The sequence below is a fragment of the Dendrobates tinctorius genome, unplaced genomic scaffold, assembly GCF_039654945.1.
Source record: "Dendrobates tinctorius isolate UK_male_01 unplaced genomic scaffold, ASM3965494v1 ptg000098l, whole genome shotgun sequence".
Classification (NCBI taxonomy): Eukaryota; Metazoa; Chordata; class Amphibia; order Anura; family Dendrobatidae; genus Dendrobates; species Dendrobates tinctorius.
Genome location: NW_027361766.1, coordinates 21,114,911 through 21,136,645, shown reverse-complemented (window position 1 = coordinate 21,136,645; position 21,735 = coordinate 21,114,911). Strand labels below are relative to the sequence as shown.

The following is a 21,735-nucleotide window of genomic DNA, read 5'->3' as shown; positions in this document are numbered from 1 at the left end:
TATCTAAAGTCACTAGCTATCTCTAACCTAAGCATTAAACTGTATTCTATACTTTCCCTATAGCTTATTGTAAGGTAGCGCCCAGTGTTCATGTTGAGGGACACTGCCTCGGCAGCGGATTAACCACGTCAGGCACAGGTTGTTCACATAAATCAGTCCATCTGGTTTATTGTACAGCATAAACCATACAGCAGCAACAGTCTTACATCAGACCAAAGGAAGATTCAATGTAGAGCTCTGCTCTCTTAGCCTTGTGGTCACACAGGCTGCGCTTTGCCCAGCAAACAGGCTCTACAGTCTCAGTTAATTCCCCTTGTCCAGGGTTACATCTTAGCTGCTTCTCAGTCCTGACGTCCCTTCCCTCCTGGGGACTGTCCAGTACTCACAGGCTAATACACACAGGCCACACACGGTCAGCGGTGTCCTCATGTGCGCTTCAGGAAGGCAGCGTGCCTTGTAGCACGTCTGCCTTCCCGGGACCTTCCACACGGACCAATCAGATCCAGGCATTCACCCAAGTGACCTACCCTGGTCACCTTATATGGTCCGTAGCCACACCCACAGCATCACATGGCTATGACCTCAGTGCAGGTCCTTCAGATTCACAACCACACACATAGGCTTTACTTCAGACACACGCCCCTGGGTGGGTTTGTTGGTGACTGGTCCCACTCGTTTCACCAGCCACCTGGAAGCCTTCCCTGATACAGTGTAACAAAAACCTCAGCAGTACCTCTGCCGATTAACACACATTCAAGATTCCATCCTAGGGCCACCCACCCTGGGATGCATAACGGTCATTTACCATCCTGCCGTTCATCCTATTTCCATTACCACAATGGACATGCCTGTATGCCTGTTCTGGGGCATCCACACAGTGCCCCCTAGCGGACACAGTGGTCACTGCACCACATAATACACAAATAACATTGTGCATTAATTACAATTCATTAGGAGAACTGCATGTGTTAGTGCCTATAAAAAGCTATGCAGTTTCACATATCACAAGTCACAAAAATGCAATCAAATCACATATAAGATCACACTCCTTTACAATGCTGTTTTAAGGGGGAGAGACATGCTTACAGTTGCATTACCCAAAAATAACAAGAAGCCTGTAATTGGGGAAAGCTCCTCATTAGGCCATTAAATGTTGCACAGACTTTAAATAGGACCTGTTCCCACATCAAAAGTGGCCAGTTTTTGCTTTATTTTATTTCTGATGCTCATCTTAAGTACCCCGCTTTTTTTTTTTTTTATTGTTAATCCACCATGGTATTCCAGAGATATGGGCTCTTTTAATTTAGTGCTACTCTTGGTTTTTACCAAAGGAGCGTTACTTTCAGGTTAATAATGCAGAGCAGCCTAAATACACTCCCCTCCCCCAGACAATCCTATGAACTAGACCCCCTGAGAAAGACCATAATAATTAGCGCTAAATAAAAAAGCCGATATCTCTGGAATCATATGGCGAATTGAACAAAAAATAATGGTACACTCAGGGGAGCAGGGGGAATAAAATAAAAGCAAAAACTGGCCACTTTTGACCTGGTGACAGGACCTCTTTAAGGTAGTTAGCTTCAGTGCATGACTACAATAGCAGCACCTTACCAATGAAATTCACTTTTTATCATGTTTATACATCATGTTGGCTTGTTGTTGTTTCTTTGTTTTATAGTGTTACATTCAATAACTTTGTGTTTTGCCACATTTTAAGATTGAGATATTATGGGGCATATGAAAATGTGCTTTAATATATTCTAATGGGGAAACAGAAGTGATCAGCAGGATTGTTCTCCATTACGTAGCCTATATCTGCAGTGCATCTGCAGAAATCTTCATGATTTAGAATTTGCAGACTGCGCTACTCATAAACTGAAGATTGATTATCCTTTGCTGCAGCCAAATTACATAACAACCAATACTGAAAAGCAGCCTAGTTCATTTGCTCATTGCTGCTACTGCAAAATGAAATTAAAAAGCAACGTAACATAGGACTAGTGCATCATTTTCTGTTATCCCTTTCTTATTTTGAATTTAGGGAGTCAGCTGCGGAATTGACAAATGAATCCCTGCTGTTGTATTGATCCGACATGGAGGTCCCCCCTACCAAGGACTTCCGATGGCAGTCACTAGCACCGCTCTCTTGTCCACGGGTATACTGCTCATTGGTAGAAGCAGGAGGACAAATCTTCGCTATTGGAGGATGTGATGATGCAGGAAACCCAATGAACACATTTGAGATGTTTTCTCCTGAGGTCAACCGTTGGACTAACTTGACGCCCATGCCTTCTGCTAGAGCTGGAGTTGCAGTGGTTTCTTTGGGCAAAAGAATAATGGTGGTTGGGGGAGTGGGGGAAAACCAGACGCCTCTAAAGGTTGTAGAGGTTTACAATATCGACGAGGGCAAGTGGAAGAAAAAGAGCTCTTTACGCGAGCCTGCCATGGGCATTTCAATAACTGCTCGAGGTAAACATTAATGTCCCTTTACCCTTCATTCACCTTCATTTTACCTTGTTTGTGAGTCAACTAAAGGTACCCATCCACGTTAGACAAAAATTAATGAAAGTGAATCATTTCAAATTCAACAAACATTCATATTGTGAAATGTAAAAAATAACCACCATCTTAGTCTTTATTTAAAAAAATCAATAGTACATATGAGATTAAGCAAATTTATAATATATCTTTGAACTCCCCCTTGATTTATCATTGACTCTCAGTTCATGGCTAAAATCAATGAAGACAAATTTTCCCAATACTGAGATTAGAGATGACAGTTGCTGCTTTTAAAATTATTTGGAGGGAGGAGCTAGAGACAGACAGACACACAGACAAGTTCTCCATAGAACTCTACGAGCACCAACTGTCATCTGCTATCTTAGTAATGGGGAAAGGTGTATTCACTGAAGAACTGAGAATTTTGAGAATGAATAATTAGTACAGGAAGATCAAGAAGTTGATTTCTCTCATGAGATATATTAAAAAGTTTAAATTTTTCACATGGTACTATTGATTTTTTAAAAAAGAAATAAAATTGAGAGTTACTCTTTAACAACATGCCATCATAGCTGACCAATGACACACCAAAATCATCTGGATCGAAAATGAGTAGGTTTTGAATGGCTAGTCCAATATTCAAATGAAAGATTTTTCCCTGAATGTTCCCAAAAAGATCATGTGTCCTTCACCTGGTATCACTGAAAACTATGTGTAGTCTGTTTTGGTCAATGGTCAATGTGGACTTAAAGGGGTTGTCTGTTCTCAGGCTACAAGTTTGCAGTCACTCTATGTGACTGCAGACTGGTGAATTTTTGCATCATGATCAATATGTGCTGTGAGGATTCTCTGATGTCAGGAGCGAGCAGTCATGTAACCGCAAGTATGTGATTTGTATACTTCTAACCACATTCCGACTAGACTGTATCTGGCCTTGTTCAATACACTTGCATTGAGTGAGGACTTGCCCATCTAGTAGGCATGTGACTCATGTATACAATTCACATACTTGCGGTCACACGCTCCCAGTGCCAGCACCGGAGAGTCTCCTCACAGTGCGGCTGTGTGAGGATTCACAAGTCTGCAGTCACATACCATGACTGTAGACTTGTAGCTTGAGGCCCCAGACAGCCACTTTACTGTATATGTACATGACTGCATTAGCGATAAGTTCATATGCATGCAATGACTCCTTCAAGGTTGTTCAACCGTAAATGTACTTCTGTCTAATATATAAGGTGACCTTACGGCTCAGTTACTTCTAAGAAAGTTGTCCTAATATCATCCCAGAAAAAAAAAATCGCATATCCTTCCAAAAAGCGTTCTGAAGTATAATTTTACAAAAAAAAGGTGCAGGATCTTCAAGAGATCTGAATTTCACAGTTTCCATAGCAATCTGAAAAGATGTCTTAGCTCAAATATTTCTAACAAGACTAGATTTTATTTTCAAGGAAACATTATCTCATTTTTAAGAAGTGTCAAAATGATCATAAAAAAGAAAATCGACACGCACCCGCTACACCCAATACTGATTATGTCTCTAATCTGAGCCTAATAATTCTTCCTAATACTTTTTAATTGATTTACACAGGTAATAGAGCAAATCATCAGGACTTCAAGAACCTGAACAATGATGACCGACTCGAATATAGTTTTTATAGAGACACAAAAGCCCATGTGTTTCTGGATCTGTAAGGTCATGCACTTGGGTAGAACAAACAAGATGTATAATTATGTGCTTAATTGTAAAACACTGGGCAAAACTGTCACTGAAAAAGACCTGGGTGTATGGGTGGATGACAAACTCACATTTAGTGGCCAGTGTCAGGCAGCTGCTGCAAAGGCAAATAAAATAATGGGATGCATTAAAAGAGGCATAGATGCTTATGAGGAGAACATAATTTTACCTCTATATAAGTCACTAGTGCAACCACACTTAGAATACTGTGTACAGTTCTGGTCTCCGGTGTATAAGAAAGACATAGCTGAACTGGAGCGGGTGCAGAGAAAAGTGACCAAGGTTATTAGAGTACTGGGGGGTCTCCAAGACAGGTTATTACACTTGGGGTTATTTAGTTTGGAAAATCGAAGGCTTAGGGGTGATCTTATTACAATGTATAAATATATGCAGGGACAATACAAAGACCTTTCTAATGATCTTTTTACTCTTAGGGTATGTGCACACGTTGCGGATTCTGCTGCGGATCCGCAGCGTTTTTGGCCCTGCGGGTCCGCAGCAGTTTCTGCTGCGTTGTACAGTACCATTCTTTGCAATGGTAAAACCAAAAACGCTGTGCACATGCTGCGGATTTTTCCGCGGGTTACAATCCGCAGCATGTCAATTCTTTGTGCGGATTCTGCTGCGGTTTCACACCTTCACCATTGTGAGGTGTGAAACCGCAGGCTAATCCGCAAGTAAATCGCAGGTATTTTGACCTGCGGATTTTTCAAAATCCGCGCCGAAAAATCCGCAGAACTTCCAACTACGTGTGCACATAGCCTTAGACCTGTGACGGGGACAAGGGGGCATCCTCTACGTCTGGAGGAAAGAAGGTTTAAGCATACTCACAGACGCAGATTCTTTGCTGTAAGAGCAGTGAGACTATGGAACTCTCTGCCATATGATGTTGTAATGAGTGATTCCCTACTAAAATTTAAGAAGGGACTGGATGCCTTTCTTGAAAAGTATAATATTACAGAGTATATGCACTAGTTTCCTTAATATTGTATTGATCCAGGGAGCTAGTCTGATTGCCGTATGTGGAGTCGGGAAGGAATTTTTTCCCCAATATGAAGCTTACTGTTTGCCACATGGGTTTTTTTTTGCCTTCCTCTTGATCAACGTGTTAGGGCAGGTTAGGATAGGATATGGGTTGAACTAGATGGACTTAAAGTCTTCCTTCAACCTTAATAACTATGTTACTATGTAAAAGGATCTTTTCTGGTTTTCGTTTCAGATTGCAGGGTATATGCTGCCGGAGGAATGGGATCAGATTTGCGACCGCAGTGTTTCCTTCAGCAGTTTGACATGTTAAAAGATATTTGGGTCCATTTTGCACCAATGCCAACACCCCGCTATGGTGCTACATCCTTTCTCCGAGGCAGCAAGATTTATGTATTGGGTAAGTTTATTTTAAAAGTATATATGGTGGTGGATAGTTTTAACATTTTTTCCATGGCAGTGAGAGATATAAAGAAGTATGGCTTGAACACTAGTAAGGCACCTTGCTCTTCTCTGCACTTAGATATGGTTGCTGACTTTGTAATGTAGCACACTCTCCATGCCACAAATGCTTTCCTTACATAAGACATCTGTAAAAACAGACTACATCCCCATTGCAAAAACTAAAGTTCCTCATTGACTGTGATTTTAAGAGCCACCAATAAACAATGTGCCATGGCCCCAGGAGAGCCTGGAGGGAAGTGGCTAGGTGTACACATGACTCTTCGCAAGAGACCCTGATTGTAGGGTATAGACTTGACGTCAAGTTCTACTCCAGGGCAGACCTCAGACACACGGCAGCTGACCCCCAAAGGGGCAGGAAGATGGAATGCCAAAAACGGATGGACCTGGCAAGTACAGGCAGGCACGGTAGTAACACTGGAAGACAAGACAGGTGCAGGCAGGTACGGCTGGTATACAGACTGCACGGCAGGTTTTGGTAGGTATGGCTGGTATAAAGACTGGCACGGCAGGTACAGCTGGTTTTCAGACTGGCACGACGGGTGCAGGCAGGTACGACTGGTATACAAATTGGCACAGCAGGTACAGCTGATATGCAGAATGGCACGGCAGGTGCAGGCAGTTATGCTGGAAGGCACAAGCAGGAACGAGCAGAGCAAGCAAGTACAGGTACTAGCAGGAACTGGCGGGAATACACAGGCGACCTGAGAACTAGCAAGCGTGCAGACCAACTGACTAAACATGTTGCCCAGGCACCCCCAATCAGGTGAAGGTGCCATAAATAATAAGTGTCTCGGAGCCATTGGCTGGGGGCACTTTATAACAGTAAATGCAGTCTCTTTAAGAAAGGGGGAGTGCGCGCCCTAAGCACAGTGACTGGGGATCTGTAAGACATGCGCAAACCGCAGGCAGCAGCAGAAAGAGCAGGAAGTGGAAAACGAAAAAAAGAATCACATCCATGTTGATCAGTAATGCCCATTTTTTGTGTAAAAAAAAGACTAAAAAAAGTTTAGATTAGTTGATAGGACTAGATTAGGGATAGTAAAGCTATACTGTTGAAATCAACATCTATTACAGTATTTTTTACCGAGTATAGTTAGGTTTAGTGTCAGATAGTTAAGGGCGCTCGCTCAGTAATTTTCTTTTTTACTGACATCCGATTAGCAAGTTTTGTGTTTTATTTTACCAAATGTTTATATTCTTTTTATTTTTTTATTTTTCTTTATAGATGCTTTTCCTTTTTTTGCCTTCAAAATAAAAAACATTACACCAACACTCACACATTCATAAACACACACACACACACACCTGAATAAAATTTGGTATACAGAGAGAGGGTACCCACCTTAGTTTATTTATGTGACTCCTCCTCTTACTCAAGTGATACCAAATCGCCACACAGTCATTCCGGGACAGAAAATGAACCAGCGCCAACCGTTTGTGAGCCCCACATTGCATTACAGAAATAGTTTTCAAGGTCTTTTTCTGTAATAATTTTGTAGACCTGATGGTGGCCGAAACAAATTTGTATTCCCAGCAATATTTGGCCCAAACACCACTACTTCATTTTGTAACTGGACCCCTGTAGATGCAGTAGAAATCAAGACATTTTAAAGCCTTGTTCTTCACATTGTTTAGTGAAGAAGCCACCACTTTGGCAATATTGAAGTGTTGATGTTTTATATAACACTCCAGTGTTCCACATGGCTATGATTCAAACGCTTTGAGGCCATTCAAAATTTTTTGCATTACAACAATAAAGTTCGGACGGTCATTGATCCCTTCAGCAACAAGTTTGCTGAGGTGTTCCTTCCCCAAAGGGACATCTGTGTGGAAGAGTCCCTAATACATTGCAAGGCGATGCTCAAATTCTGACAATACCTGCAATTTAAGAGAGTTAGGTACAGAATTAAACTCTACAAGCTGTGCGAGAATACCTCAGGGTACACCCACAGGTTTAGAGTTTATGAAGGAAAGAACACTCGGATTCAACAATCTGAATGCTCCCCTGACCTGGAAGTGAGTTTGAAAATTGTGTGGGCTTTGGTGCACCCACTGCTGGATCAAGTTATCACCTTTACCTAGATATCTTTTATACCAGCATCCCATTCTTCAAGTCCCTCTCTGCACGAGCTACCACAGCATGTGGTACTGTCTGCAAAAATCAGAGAGGCCTCCCTAAGATTCTAATTGAGCATTTGCTCAGAAAGGGTGAGAGCAGAGGTCAATGTAACAACAACATACTGATGTTAAAGTACAAGGACAGGAGGGATGTCCTTTTCTTGACCACCATACATAGTGATGGCAGTACCTCCACCTTTGTATGAGGTTCCTCTACATAAGTCAAACCAGACTGTGTCCTGGGGTACAACAAGAACATGGGGGGAGTTTTTTCTCTGATCCTCCTGCCGTACGGTACTGTGAGAAAAGCTAAGTTGTGGTACAAATAGCTGGCCATGCATATTGTACAGATGGCAATGTACAGGGTGGGCCATTTATATGGATACACCGGCATAAAATAGGAATGGCTGTTGACCCAGATTGGCATGCTGAATTTGCAGAATGGACAAAACAAAAATTGAACATTATGTTCAGTGATGAGGCAAACTTTTTTGGGTGGGTCATTTATATAGATACACCTAAATAAAATGGGAATGGTGACAGTCTTCTTGTGCACGGTGTCTTGCATTGAAAACTGCTGCAATGATCCGGGTACTGCGTTCACCAGACATCAACACAATTTCTATCCACTCCTCACGTGTTAACCTCTGCGACACGTCAATGGCTGTTAACAAAGAGAAACTTGTAAATAACTCATGAAAGAATAAAGCTACAATAAAACCAAGCACACTATTGTTTTTCTTGTGAAATTCTCAATAAGTTTGATGTGTCACATGACCCTCTTCCCATTGGAAAAATAAAGTTGAATCCAAAATGGCCGACTTAAAAATGGTCGACATGGTCACACCCCATCTTGAAAAGTTTTCCCCCTCCCATGTACTAATGTGCCATGAACAGGAAGTTGATATCACCAACCATTCCCATTTTGTTTAGGTGTATCCATATAAATGGCCCACCCAGTACAACGCTTTCGTGCTATCACGATGTGCAGGCCAGACTGGAATGTGCCTTCAGTTCCAGGAGGTAGTGATCAAGACCCTAATCTTTAAAAGTCAGTAAGGAGTGGGCCCCAGTACCTCCAGAACTATAGGTGCCTGTCTCATACCAGGGCAACATTTCCCTGGTGAAGTCCCTCAAATATCAAAAAAAGTAAGGTTGTAAAAAAGGTGCCGAGTGTGTTACAGAAGGGGGATAAGAAAGGACAGCTATGCGATACCTGCCCCGACAAAAATGGCATGTGTATAAAAGAGTGATTCAAACTGTACCACACATCCATGGACTACTATATTTATTTATGACTTACACAACTTACTTATCCCAACCTGACATACTCTACACAACTCGTATATCCCAACCTGATGCACGCTACACAACTCACGCAAGCCAACATGATGCACTCTACAAGGCTTACATATGTCAACCTGATGCACTCTACACAACTTACGTATGCCACCACATTATAACATTCACATATTAGGAAAACAATAGATCAGTTCCAATATAGGGTCACTTGTGAATGGTTTCCACTGCACAGACACATCAGGGGCTCTCCAAATGTGGCATACTGCCCACAGACCATTCCATCAAAATCTGCACTCCAAAACATCACTGCTATACACCCAAACAGAAGTTTTCCCCACATATGGGGTATCGGCGTACTCAGGATGAATTGTATAACAAATTTTGAGGTCCATTTTCTCCTGTTACCCTTATGAAAATAAAAAATTGGGGCTAAAAGAACATTTTTATGGGAAAATTGTTTTTTTTTTTCATGTGGTTTTTTTTTCATGTTCATGGCTCTACGTTATAAATTTCTGTAAAGCCCTTGGGGGCTCACCACACATCTAAATAAATTCTTTGAGAGGATCAATTCCAATATACTGTACTTGTGGGGGATTTCCACTGTTTAGGCATATTAGAGGCTTTCCAAACGTGACATAAATCCTGCAGACCATTCCATCAAAGTCTATATTCCAAAACGTCACTCCTTCCTTTCCAGACACTGCCAAGTGCTCAAATAGCAGTTTTCCCCCACATATGGCATATTGGCATACTCAGGAGTAATTGCGCAGTAAATGTTGGGGTCCATTTTATCCTGTTACCAATGTGAAAATAAAAAAATTGGAGCTAAAAGAAAATGTTTGTGCAAAAATGTATTTTTTTTTTATTTTCACAGCTCATCAAACATCGATGTAAGTTTCTTGAGAGGTCTAGTTTCCAAAATAGGGTCAGTTGTGGGTGGTTTCAACTTTTTAGGCACATTAAGGGCGCTTCAAATGTGACAGGGTGTTCGCTCTTGATTCCAGCCAGTTTTGCACATAAAGACAAACTGTGCTCCTTCCCTTCCGATCCCTGCCGTGCGCACAAACAGTAATTTCCCCCCACATAGTATTCATAATTTTCGCCAAATTTCCGATTTGTTTTTCACAAATAAATGCAAGTCATATCGAACAAATTTTACCACTATTATGAAATACAATATGTCATGAAAAATCAATTTCTTCACTGCAGGTATCATTTTAATCAGTATTACAGCAATAATATGGCACTCTTTACATGGCAAAATCCTACTGACTCTTTCTCTTTAAAGTGATGGACATAACAGCAGTAGAACCCCAAGGGACCATATTACAAGTCAATAGGGTCAGGCATCATTGGGATCAGATGTATAATGGATTTAGCACTGATAGTAAAAATCAATAATGCTGATAGAGTTTATAAAGCTAATAGGAAAATCTTTGCATTTTACAAATATTTTAATTATTAAATTGCTAATACTTCAAAGGAGGAACCATATGTGCTCCAGAACTAGACACGGTTGAAGCTGGTACATTCTTTGCATTCTTGAAATTGGTGACATAAGATGGCATACACTAGCAATAGAAGGAGAAAAACACTTGAATGCATGATATTAGTGACCCTGAAGGCGAATAGGGAGTGGATTGTATTATCTTTACGCTCTAGTTTTCTGTATGTTGGAATGCTGCTCAGCCGATTTCACATGACTTATTGTATTAGGTAGTCAGCTGGTTGGTACATTCCCTACAGAATTTTTGAAAACAATATACACCTGCCTACAGCTTTCGGTTGGGTACTTAGCCACAAGCATTCACAGTTGATACATAAAACCGAACATGAATCATGAAGAAGTAATAATTCAACCAAAACCTGAGTTTCTGCATTCCATGACATTTCACCACTGCCTGTTAATGTGATTTTCATAACTCCTGGATTTTAAGAAAGACTAACAGTTTCCAGAATACACAGATAAAGGATTCTATATGAAAGGTCAGAACATTGGCCAATGTTATCTCTAGTGATATGAGCTGTAAAATTACCTGGAAGAAAGCGGTATATAAAATGTGAAGGCGTTATTTCATCTATCCCACAAAGGACATCCTACGTCTGTGATAGGGAAATCTATTATGCCTTTATTTTAGCTGCTTGTTTCCTGGTTTAAGACTTGGTATGGTTATTGCAAAGAAAGAACCGTGATCTGCATATCTTTATGGTTCATATTGGACGGTCATATATCATAAACCTTTGACCTTTACTGTACTCTTATCTCTGCTAACACTTATTTCTTTTCCCACAGGAGGTAGGCAGTCTAAGTACGCTGTGAATGCCTTTGAAGTTTTTGACACTGACTCTCGATCATGGACCAAATTCCCCAGTATCCCCAACAAAAGGGCATACTCAAGATATGTGATAAGTGAGGGGTCACTCTACAGTTTAGGAGGACTACGGCAAGGGGGAACATACCGACGGCCAAAATTTACAAAGACTGTGGACATATTTGATATGGAACAAGGCAAGTTCAAATATACATACCAACTTGACATTATACATTTTTTTTTCATATTTGTAAATCCAAATTCTGTACACCATAAATGTTTGATAGGTAGCAATCCCATTTCTGCCACCACCAATTTTTCAGGATAACAGGGGTTCCCCAACCCTATTTCACCAAGCAGTGGTGATATTCTCTCATCTCTTCATTCAGGTGCAGAATGGACTTTTTACTCTTTGTACTCTAGTCTAAAAAGACACCTGAATGCCGGGTCCTAGTTACATGACAACTGAAATACATATAGTTAGAAACGTACCAAAACTGGGCTTGAAAATGTAAACTGTTTTGCCTGTGCTATCCACTACCAGAGACAGCTGTAATGTAGGACAGTTGGTCTTCATTGCAATGGCCGAGACCATAGCTAGCTCCAATCCCGACAATTAAATTTCTTAGATGCCATAATCAATAACAACTGTGGCGTCTAAGACATTTAACAGAGGGAGAATGCTCCTTCTGCAGGCCCTTGTCATAAACACTAATTTATAACAGTATCACTAATAGTGATGAGCGAGTGTGCTCGGTACTCGAGATTTGCAAGCATGCTCAGGTGTTCTCTGAGTAGTTTGGGCGTGCTCGGAGATTTAGTTTGTTTCGCTGCAGCTGCATGATTTGCGGCTGCTAGACAGCCTGAATACATGTGGGGATTGCCTGTTTGTAAGGGAATCCCCACATGTATTCAGGCTGTCTAGCAGCAGCAAATCATTCAGCTGCAGCAACAGAAACTAAATCTCCGAGCATGTCCCAAATACTTGGAGATCACCCGAGCATGCTTGGAAATCTCAAGTACGAGAATACTCGCTCATTACTAATCACTACCAGATATGAATTTGGCATATCTCCTATATCTAAATACCAAATACTGCCCATTACTGGATATACATACAGTGGGGAAAAAAAGTATTTAGTCAGTCAGCAATAGTGCAAGTTCCACCACTTAAAAAGATGAGAGGCGTCTGTAATTTACATCATAGGTAGACCTCAACTATGGGAGACAAACTGAGAAAAAAAAATCCAGAAAATCACATTGTCTGTTTTTTTTTTCATTTTATTTGCATATTATGGTGGAAAATAAGTATTTGGTCAGAAACAAAATTTCATCTCAATACTTTGTGATATATCCTTTGTTGGCAATGACAGAGGTCAAACGTTTTCTGTAAGCCTTCACAAGGTTGCCACACACTGTTGTTGGTATGTTGGCCCATTCCTCCATGCAGATCTCCTCTAGAGCAGTGATGTTTTTGGCCCGGACATGTACAGGCTTAAGCAGTGGGACACGTCTGGCACTGCAGGATCTGAGTCCATGGTGGCGTAGTGTGTTACTTATGGTAGGCCTTGTTACATTGGTCCCAGCTCTCTGCAGTTCATTCACTAGGTCCCCCCGCGTGGTTCTGGGATTTTTGCTCACCGTTCTTGTGATCATTCTGACCCCACGGGGTGGGATTTTGCGTGGAGCACCAGATCGAGGGAGATTATCAGTGGTCTTGTATGTCTTCCATTTTCTAATTATTGCTCCCACAGTTGATTTCTTCACTCCAGGCTGGTTGGCTATTGCAGATTCAGTCTTCCCAGCCTGGTGCAGGGCTACAATTTTGTTTCTGGTGTCCTTTGACAGCTCTTTGGTCTTCACCATAGTGGAGTTTGGAGTCAGACTGTTTGAGGGTGTGCACAGGTGTCTTTTTATACTGATAACAAGTTTAAACAGGTGCCATTACTACAGGTAATGAGTGGAGGAAAGAGGAGACTCTTAAAGAAGAAGTTACAGGTCTGTGAGAGCCAGAAATCTTGATTGCTTGTTTCTGACCAAATACTTATTTTCCACCATAATATGCAAATAAAATGAAAAAAAAACAGACAATGTGATTTTCTGGATTTTTTTTTCTCAGTTTGTCTCCCATAGTTGAGGTCTACCTATGATGTAAATTACAGACGCCTCTCATCTTTTTAAGTGGTGGAACTTGCACTATTGCTGACTGACTAAATACTTTTTTTCCCCACTGTATCTTATGGATTATTTAAAATGAACCTGTCATTACATTCATGCTGCCCAAACCATGCGCAGAATGAATCAGAGCCTGGCTGTGCAATGTCAGCTTGGTATCATTTATTCTGAATCACTGCACCTTTTCGGAGAAAATTAAACCTTGAAAGCCGGTTGAGGGCTATAGGGACAGACCTGACTAGTCCGATGTGGTCTATGTCTGGCTTCTTTCCGCTCTGCTCCAAGTAATTGACAGATCTCTCCTTATTGACACACATGGAAGACACCTGTCAATCAAGGGAAGTGAGATGGGAAAAGTTGGCCGAAGACATCACTGGACTTGTCAAATCCTCCCCTATAGTCCCCAACTGGCGTTTCAAACTATATTTTCTCTGATTGCTGCATCATTTTAGAGTAAAACGTGCTTGGTGGGAATTGTGCAACCAGGCTTTGATTCATGCAACAATGAGGGAAATAATTATTTGATCCTTTGCTGATTTTGTAAGTTTGCCCACCGACAAAGACATGAACAGTCTATAATTTTAAGGGTAGGTTAATTTTAACACAGAGATAGTATATCAAAAATAAAATCTAGAAAATCACATTGTATATATGATATAAATTTATTTGCATTTTGCAGTGAGAAACAACTATTTGATCCCCTACTAACCATTAAGAGTTCTGGCTCCTGCAGACCAGTTAGACGCTCCTAAGCAACTCGTTACCTGCATTAAAGACAGCTGTCTTACATAGTCACCTTTATAAAAGACTCCTGTCCACAAGCTCAATTAATCAGTCAGACTCTAACCTCTACAACATGGGCAAGACCAAAGAGCTTCCTAAGGATGTCAGGGACAAGATCATAGACCTGCACAAAGCTGGAATGGGCTACAAAACCATAAGTAAGACGCTGGGTGAGAAGGAGACAACTGTTGGTGCAATAGTAAGAAAATGGAAGAAATACAAAATGACTGTCAATCGACATTGATCTGGGGCACCATGCAAAATCTCACCTCGCGGGGTATCCTTGATCATGATGAAGGTGAGAGATCAGCCTAAAACTACACTTGTTAAAGATCTCAATGCAGCTGAGACAACAGTCACCAAAAAACCATTGGTAACACATTACGCCGTAAAGGTTTAAAATCCTGCAGTGCCCGCAAGGTCCCCCTGCTCAAGAAGGCACATGTACAGGCCCATTTGAAGTTTGTCAGTGAACACCTGGATGATTCTGTGAGATTGGGAGAAGGTGCTGTGGTCAGATGAGACAAGAATTGAGCTCTTTGGCATTTGGATTCTGTGAGATTGGGAGAAGGTGCTGTGGTCAGATGAGACAAGAATTGCGCTCTTTGGCATTAACGCAACTCGCCATGTTTGGTGGAAGAGAAATGCTGCCTATGACCCAAAGAACACCGTCCTCACTGTCAAGCATGGAGGTGGAAGCGTTATGCATAAGCATTATGTTTTGGGGGTTTTTCTCTGCTAAGGGCACAGGACTACTTTAACGCATCAATGGGAGAATGGATGGAGCCATGTACCATAAAATCCTGAGTGACAACCTCCTTTCCTCCAACAGGACATTAAAAATGGGTTGTGGCTGGGTCTTCCAGCAAGACAATGACCCAAAACATACAGCCAAGGCAACAAAGGAGTGGCTCAAAAAGAAGCACATTAAGGTCATGTAGTGGCCTAGCCAGTTTCCAGACCTTAATCCCATAAAAAACTTATAGAGAGAGGTGAAGTTCCGAGTTGCCAAGCGACAGCCTCAAAATCTTAATGATTTAGAGGTGATCTTCAAAGAGGAGTGGACCAAAATTCCTCCTGACATGTGCGCAAACCTCATCATCAAGTACAAAACGTCTGACTGCTCTGCTTGGCAACAAGGGTTTTGCCACCAATTATTAAGTCTTGCTTGCCAGAGGGATCAAATACTTATTTCTCACTGCAAAATGCAAAATGCAAATAAATGTATATAATTTCCAATATGCAATATGCAAATAAATGTATATAATTTATACAATGTGATATTCTGGATTTTATTTTTGATATTCTATCTCTCAATGTGAAAAATAACCAACCCTTAAAATTATAGACTGTTCATGTCTTAGGGCAGCACGGTGGCTCAGTGGTTAGCGCTGCAGCCTTGCAGCGCTGGGGTCCTGGGTTCGAATCCCACCAAGGACAACATCTGCAAGGAGTTTGTATGTTCTCCCTGTGTTTGCGTGGGTTTCCTCCGGGCACTCCGGTTTCCTCCCACACTCCAAAGACATACTGATAGGGAATTCAGATTGTGAGCCCCATCGGGGACAGTGATGAAATGTGTGCAAACTGTAAATATGGAATACGGAATATGTTAGCGCTATATAAAAATAAAGATTATTATTATTATGTCTTTGTCAGTGGGCAAACTCAAAATCAGACAGGGATCAAATACTTACAGTGGGGCAAAAAAGTATTTAGTCAGTCAGCAATAGTGCAAGTTCCACCACTTAAAAAGATGAGAGGCGTCTGTAATTTACATCATAGGTAGACCTCAACTATGGGAGACAAACTGAGAAAAAAAAATCCAGAAAATCACATTGTCTGTTTTTTTTTCATTTTATTTGCATATTATGGTGGAAAATAAGTATTTGGTCAGAAACAAGCAATCAAGATTTCTGGCTCTCACAGACCTGTAACTTCTTCTTTAAGAGTCTCCTCTTTCCTCCACTCATTACCTGTAGTAATGGCACCTGTTTAAACTTGTTATCAGTATAAAAAGACACCTGTGCACACCCTCAAACAGTCTGACTCCAAACTCCACTATGGTGAAGACCAAAGAGCTGTCAAAGGACACCAGAAACAAAATTGTAGCCCTGCACCAGGCTGGGAAGACTGAATCTGCAATAGCCAACCAGCTTGGAGTGAAGAAATCAACTGTGGGAGCAATAATTAGAAAATGGAAGACATACAAGACCACTGATAATCTCCCTCGATCTGGTGCTCCACGCAAAATCCCACCCCGTGGGGTCAGAATGATCACAAGAACGTGAGCAAAAATCCCAGAACCACGCGGGGGGACCTAGTGAATGAACTGCAGAGAGCTGGGACCAATGTAACAAGGCCTACCATAAGTAACACACTACGCCACCATGGACTCAGATCCTGCAGTGCCAGACGTGTCCCACTGCTTAAGCCTGTACATGTCCGGGCCCGTCTGAAGTTTGCTAGAGAGCATTTGGATGATCCAGAGGAGTTTTGGGAGAATGTCCTATGGTTTGATGAAACCAAACTGGAACTGTTTGGTAGAAACACAACTTGTCGTGTTTGGAGGAAAAAGAATACTGAGTTGCATCCATCAAACACCATACCTACTGTAAAGCATGGTGGTGGAAACATCATGCTTTGGGGCTGTTTCTCTGCAAAGGGGCCAGGACGACTGATCCGGGTACATGAAAGAATGAATGGGGCCATGTATCGTGAGATTTTGAATGCAAACCTCCTTCCATCAGCAAGGGCATTGAATATGAAACGTGGCTGGGTCTTTCAACATGACAATGATCCAAAGCACACCGCCAGGGCAATGAAGGAGTGGCTTCGTAAGAAGCATTTCAAGGTCCTGGAGTGGCCTAGCCAGTCTCCAGATCTCAACCCTATAGAAAACCTTTGGAGGGAGTTGAAAGTCCGTGTTGCCAAGCGAAAAGCCAAAAACATCACTGCTCTAGAGGAGATCTGCATGGAGGAATGGGCCAACATACCAACAACAGTGTGTGGCAACCTTGTGAAGACTTACAGAAAACGTTTGACCTCTGTCATTGCCAACAAAGGATATATCACAAAGTATTGAGATGAAATTTTGTTTCTGACCAAATACTTATTTTCCACCATAATATGCAAATAAAATGAAAAAAAAAACAGACAATGTGATTTTCTGGATTTTTTTTTCTCAGTTTGTCTCCCATAGTTGAGGTCTACCTATGATGTAAATTACAGACGCCTCTCATCTTTTTAAGTGGTGGAACTTGCACTATTGCTGACTGACTAAATACTTTTTTGCCCCACTGTATTTCCCCCAATGTACCTGTGGTTCGGCTATGGCATAAAGTCTAGCAACAAGTTCCCTTTAAGTTAAACAATTTTTTGTTCAGAGCAAACAATGCCAACTACTTAACACAGTAAAATATAGGCCTTAGGCGACAGTGCATCCTAAAAATATGTGTGCACGAGCAAATTACAGCATTAAAGTAACTGTTCAAGATTTCAAAAAATCTAACATATGTCAGCAAAGATGATGAAACACTCATATGTTCAATCCCCTGGAATTCTAGTGCTGATTCTTTAATTGTTCCCGTCTGTCTTACTTTAGCAATGACGTTACATTCAACATTGTGACCACTGCAGCCAATCACTGGCATTACAAGTCTCATGCTATATCTGCCACCATTACCACTGAGGCCAGTGATTGGCTGCAGTGATCATTTGCATGTACATCACTGGACATCAGTGTACATTTGCATGTTCAGAGAAGTAAACAAATAAAATTATGGGGGACCATTGAAGCACTGGGACATTGATTTTTTTTTTTAATTATAGTGGTTTTTTCAAACCACTATCTTGTAATCCGAACGCTGCTAACTTATTCTTATTAGGCCGGGGTCACACTAACAGACGCAAAATACGGTCCGTAGTTTACAGGCGTAATATGGATGAATGACCCCTAAATAGTGCTCCGTATGTCATCCGTAAGCAAGGTGTGGTCGCGTATTTTGTGCATGTCACCATCCGTATGTAATCCGTATGCAATCCGTATGCTGAGATTTTCTCGCAGCCTTGCAAAATGGACATTTAACGGTTTTGAGGCCTGCTAACTATTTAAATCATTAGCCTGCATCATTGCCTCAGGAACAGGTGGCTGCCTCCATTCTGTCCATTTGTGACCTTGCCTTCAATAGGTGTGTTGGTGTTGTATGTGCAACATGGCAGAGGGTCTGAGTTTCAACACAACTGAGCAGGTTCTCTTCAACTGGCTTTTGTCACGGCGCTTTGGTCACCCATACCCAGTGATAGTGGATCCGCGGAGGAGGAGACGCATGTGAGTCCATCCACTTTTGAGGCAACGACTCACAAGAGGTCATTTTCACCGCCTCTATTCTTCTCTGCGGGAGCATCCTGTTAAATTTTACCAATACTGTCGCATGAGCATTGCCACATTTGATCGACTCTTGGAGACAGTGTGCCCTGGGATAACCTTTCAGGACACAAGGATGCGCAAAGCTATATCTGTAGAGGAGCGACTTCTACTCACAATACGGTATGTACTACAAAACCACATTCTCTATGTTCATAATGTGTGGACCAAAGTATGTATTTTTGGCTTATTGGACTAAGTTTAATGCCCTCATCTTAGTCCACATATGTTTAAACTTACAGACCAGAATGTTAGGTCTAATATGTACTGGATATCACTTAGTCATTGCGCAGCCAAATATGTATGTGTTAGACTATCTCAATTCCTACCAAGTTTGGTCAGCATGTAACTGATTTTTTTGGACTTTCTGCATTCTAAAATTATCCATTTCTGTCGTTCTTCAGCTTCCTGTCCACTGGCCTGTCTTATGCCGCCCTCCACCATGAGTTTCTCATTGGAAGATCTACCATTTCTGGCATAGTCAGGTCAACATGTATAGAAATCTGGACAAGACTCCATCAAGTCGTAATGCCCGAGCCCAGGATGGAAGACTGGTTGAGGATATCAAGGGACTTTGAGGAGGAATGCCAGTTTCCTAATTGTATTGGGGCCCTTGATGGCAAACATATCCGGGTGCATAAGCCGCCGAACTCTGGCTCCCAATTCTTCAATTATAAACAACACTTTTCTGTTGTATTGTTGGCTCTGGCAGACCCTCAATACAAGTTTATAATTGTTGACATTGGGGCCTATGGAAGGACGGGAGACTCTAGAGTCTTCAATACTTCCATAATGGCTCGGCGGCTACGCACCAACCAGTTGGATCTACCACCACCATGCCAGCTACCAGGTTCCACTGAAGAATCAGTCCCTTATGTCCTTGTGGCAGATGAGGCGTTTCAGTTAATGTGCAATGTCATGAGGCCATATCCCCGGCGCAACCTTGACCACAGGCGCAGAATTTTTAACTTGCGCCTATCACGTGCTAGGCGACTGGTGGAGTGTTCCTTTAGCATTTTTTGTGCCAAATGGCGGGTACTCCAGTCTGCCATTCAGCTGAGTGAAAAAAATGTTAATGAAGTTGTTAAAGCCTGTGTGGTTCTTCATAACTTCACCAGGATACATGATTGTTCCTCCTCTGCTGGTGTTGTGCGTAGGCCGGACAATGTGCGTAGGGTGAGACCACCTATCAACCCTCAACGTAGACCGCTCTCTGGGCTCAAAGTGCGTGATATTTTCACTAATTACTTTATCTCACCTGAGGGGGAAACTTCTTGGCAAGAGCATGCTGTGTCTATGTTATAATTTTTGGTTTTATGTGTGTCTGAATATATATATTTATACCCCTTCTGATTCTATGACTGTTTCATTGCATTGGTAAGCGTATGTTAGTATGCTGACACTGTTTTTGAAAAATCACACAAATACGTAAACTGTAGTAGACAAATTTTTACTTTTGCCTTTTTTTGTTTGTTTTTTTAAAGGCAAACATATTATTGCCATATGAAAACTGTGGCAATGGGCCAAATTGCCCTTTTTGCATAAGAAAACTTTTTTGAAAAGTAACATTTTCAAACAGAACACAAAATAACATTATGCAATAACAACATTGCTACATTAGAAATTTTCAATCCAAAGGAAAAAAGAGGTGGTCTCCAGCACCAAAATTATTGATAAAAGATAACACATTTCTTCTGAATGTTTTCCAATCATATTAATAATCCACCATGACAGGCAAGGCTACCTTACGCCATTCAGACAGATATTACATGTCTGCACAAAAGAGAATATTTCACCGCGCTATACTGTAAAGTCAAAGGATGAAAATACACTACTCACTTGCTAATGCCTAGAAAAGGCGTGTTGGCCTTAGTGAAGTAGTCTCTTTTTTGCCAGCTATCTATAGTCACAAATCAAGGCGACCAGCCTTAAGAACATCACGCTCTCTCTATGTCTTAACAAGTGAGTAGTGTATTTTCATCCTTTCACTTGACCAGTATAGCATGGTTAAATATTCTCTGTTCTACACACATGTAATATCTGTCTGAAAGGCGTAAGGTAGCCTTGCCTGTCATGGTGGATTATTAATGATTGGAAAACATTCTGAAAAAATGTGAGTTTTCACTTTTTTCACAAAGTTTGGTGATGGAGACCACCTGTTTTTTCCTTTTGGATTGGTATTTGTAGCACCAGTGAAACCGCACTGGACATCTCCTGTCATCAGACTGATTACGGACACAGAATTATAAATTCTCATACAATGGGGAAGGAGAAGGCGGAAGAGCAGCCTGTGGTTGCTTGTGGCTACTGTGTCCAACATCGCCCTGTGTGGGGCCATACTGTTGCCCATGATGTGGGTAGTGTCCTGCCTCCTGTGATTGTTGGGGGTACTGGCCAGAGTAATAATGAGGAGGGGCATCTTGTTGGCTGTGGTAGGCACATGTCTCATACCCACCAAGATAGCCATATCGTCCCCAACCAGGTTGGGACCAGCCTCCAACACTGGGTGGGAACAAGTGGCCATATTGGTGTGGTTGGCTAGAGGCAGACATTCGTGGCTGCTGTATTGAAGGTTGGGTAGTGGGAGGAAGGGGGTGAGGTGTAGGCCCACGTATTTGAGGATCCTCAGATCCTGCTTGAGCATGCATTTGTGGGGGGTGCCTAAGGCGCATGAGATTTCTTGGGGAAAGCTGCCACCTCTCAATATATTCAAATAATTCGTAGGGGGTATTGGGGTATGTGCACGCATCAAGAAGGATCTGAAAACATCCTCGAATACGGAGCCTGACCTCACGAGAAAGGGCACGGAGATAAAGGGCCAGGCTGCATGAGTATGCCTCCTCCCCATCATCACTATTTACTCTGGATAAATAATTTAGGACCCCAGTGTCCACATTAGTGCGGGTATCAGTGGCAGGTATTTGCCGCCTTCGGCT

General features: G+C 41.7%; 1 protein-coding gene across 2 annotated transcripts in view; it reads left to right on the top strand.

The window, feature by feature from the left end:
- The window catches only part of KLHDC8A (kelch domain containing 8A), a 105,071-nt gene that overhangs the window by 67,534 nt on the left and 15,802 nt on the right, over positions 1–21,735 (top strand). Inside the window, exons 2-4 of one of the 2 annotated variants that reach the window (XM_073587204.1) lie at positions 2,042–2,469; positions 5,457–5,621; positions 11,400–11,615. In XM_073587204.1, the coding sequence (XP_073443305.1) occupies positions 2,094–2,469; positions 5,457–5,621; positions 11,400–11,615 (757 nt within the window). In that variant the 5' untranslated portion in view covers positions 2,042–2,093. The remainder of the gene's footprint in view (positions 1–2,041; positions 2,470–5,456; positions 5,622–11,399; positions 11,616–21,735) is intronic. The other variant, XM_073587205.1, reaches the window with a different exon arrangement.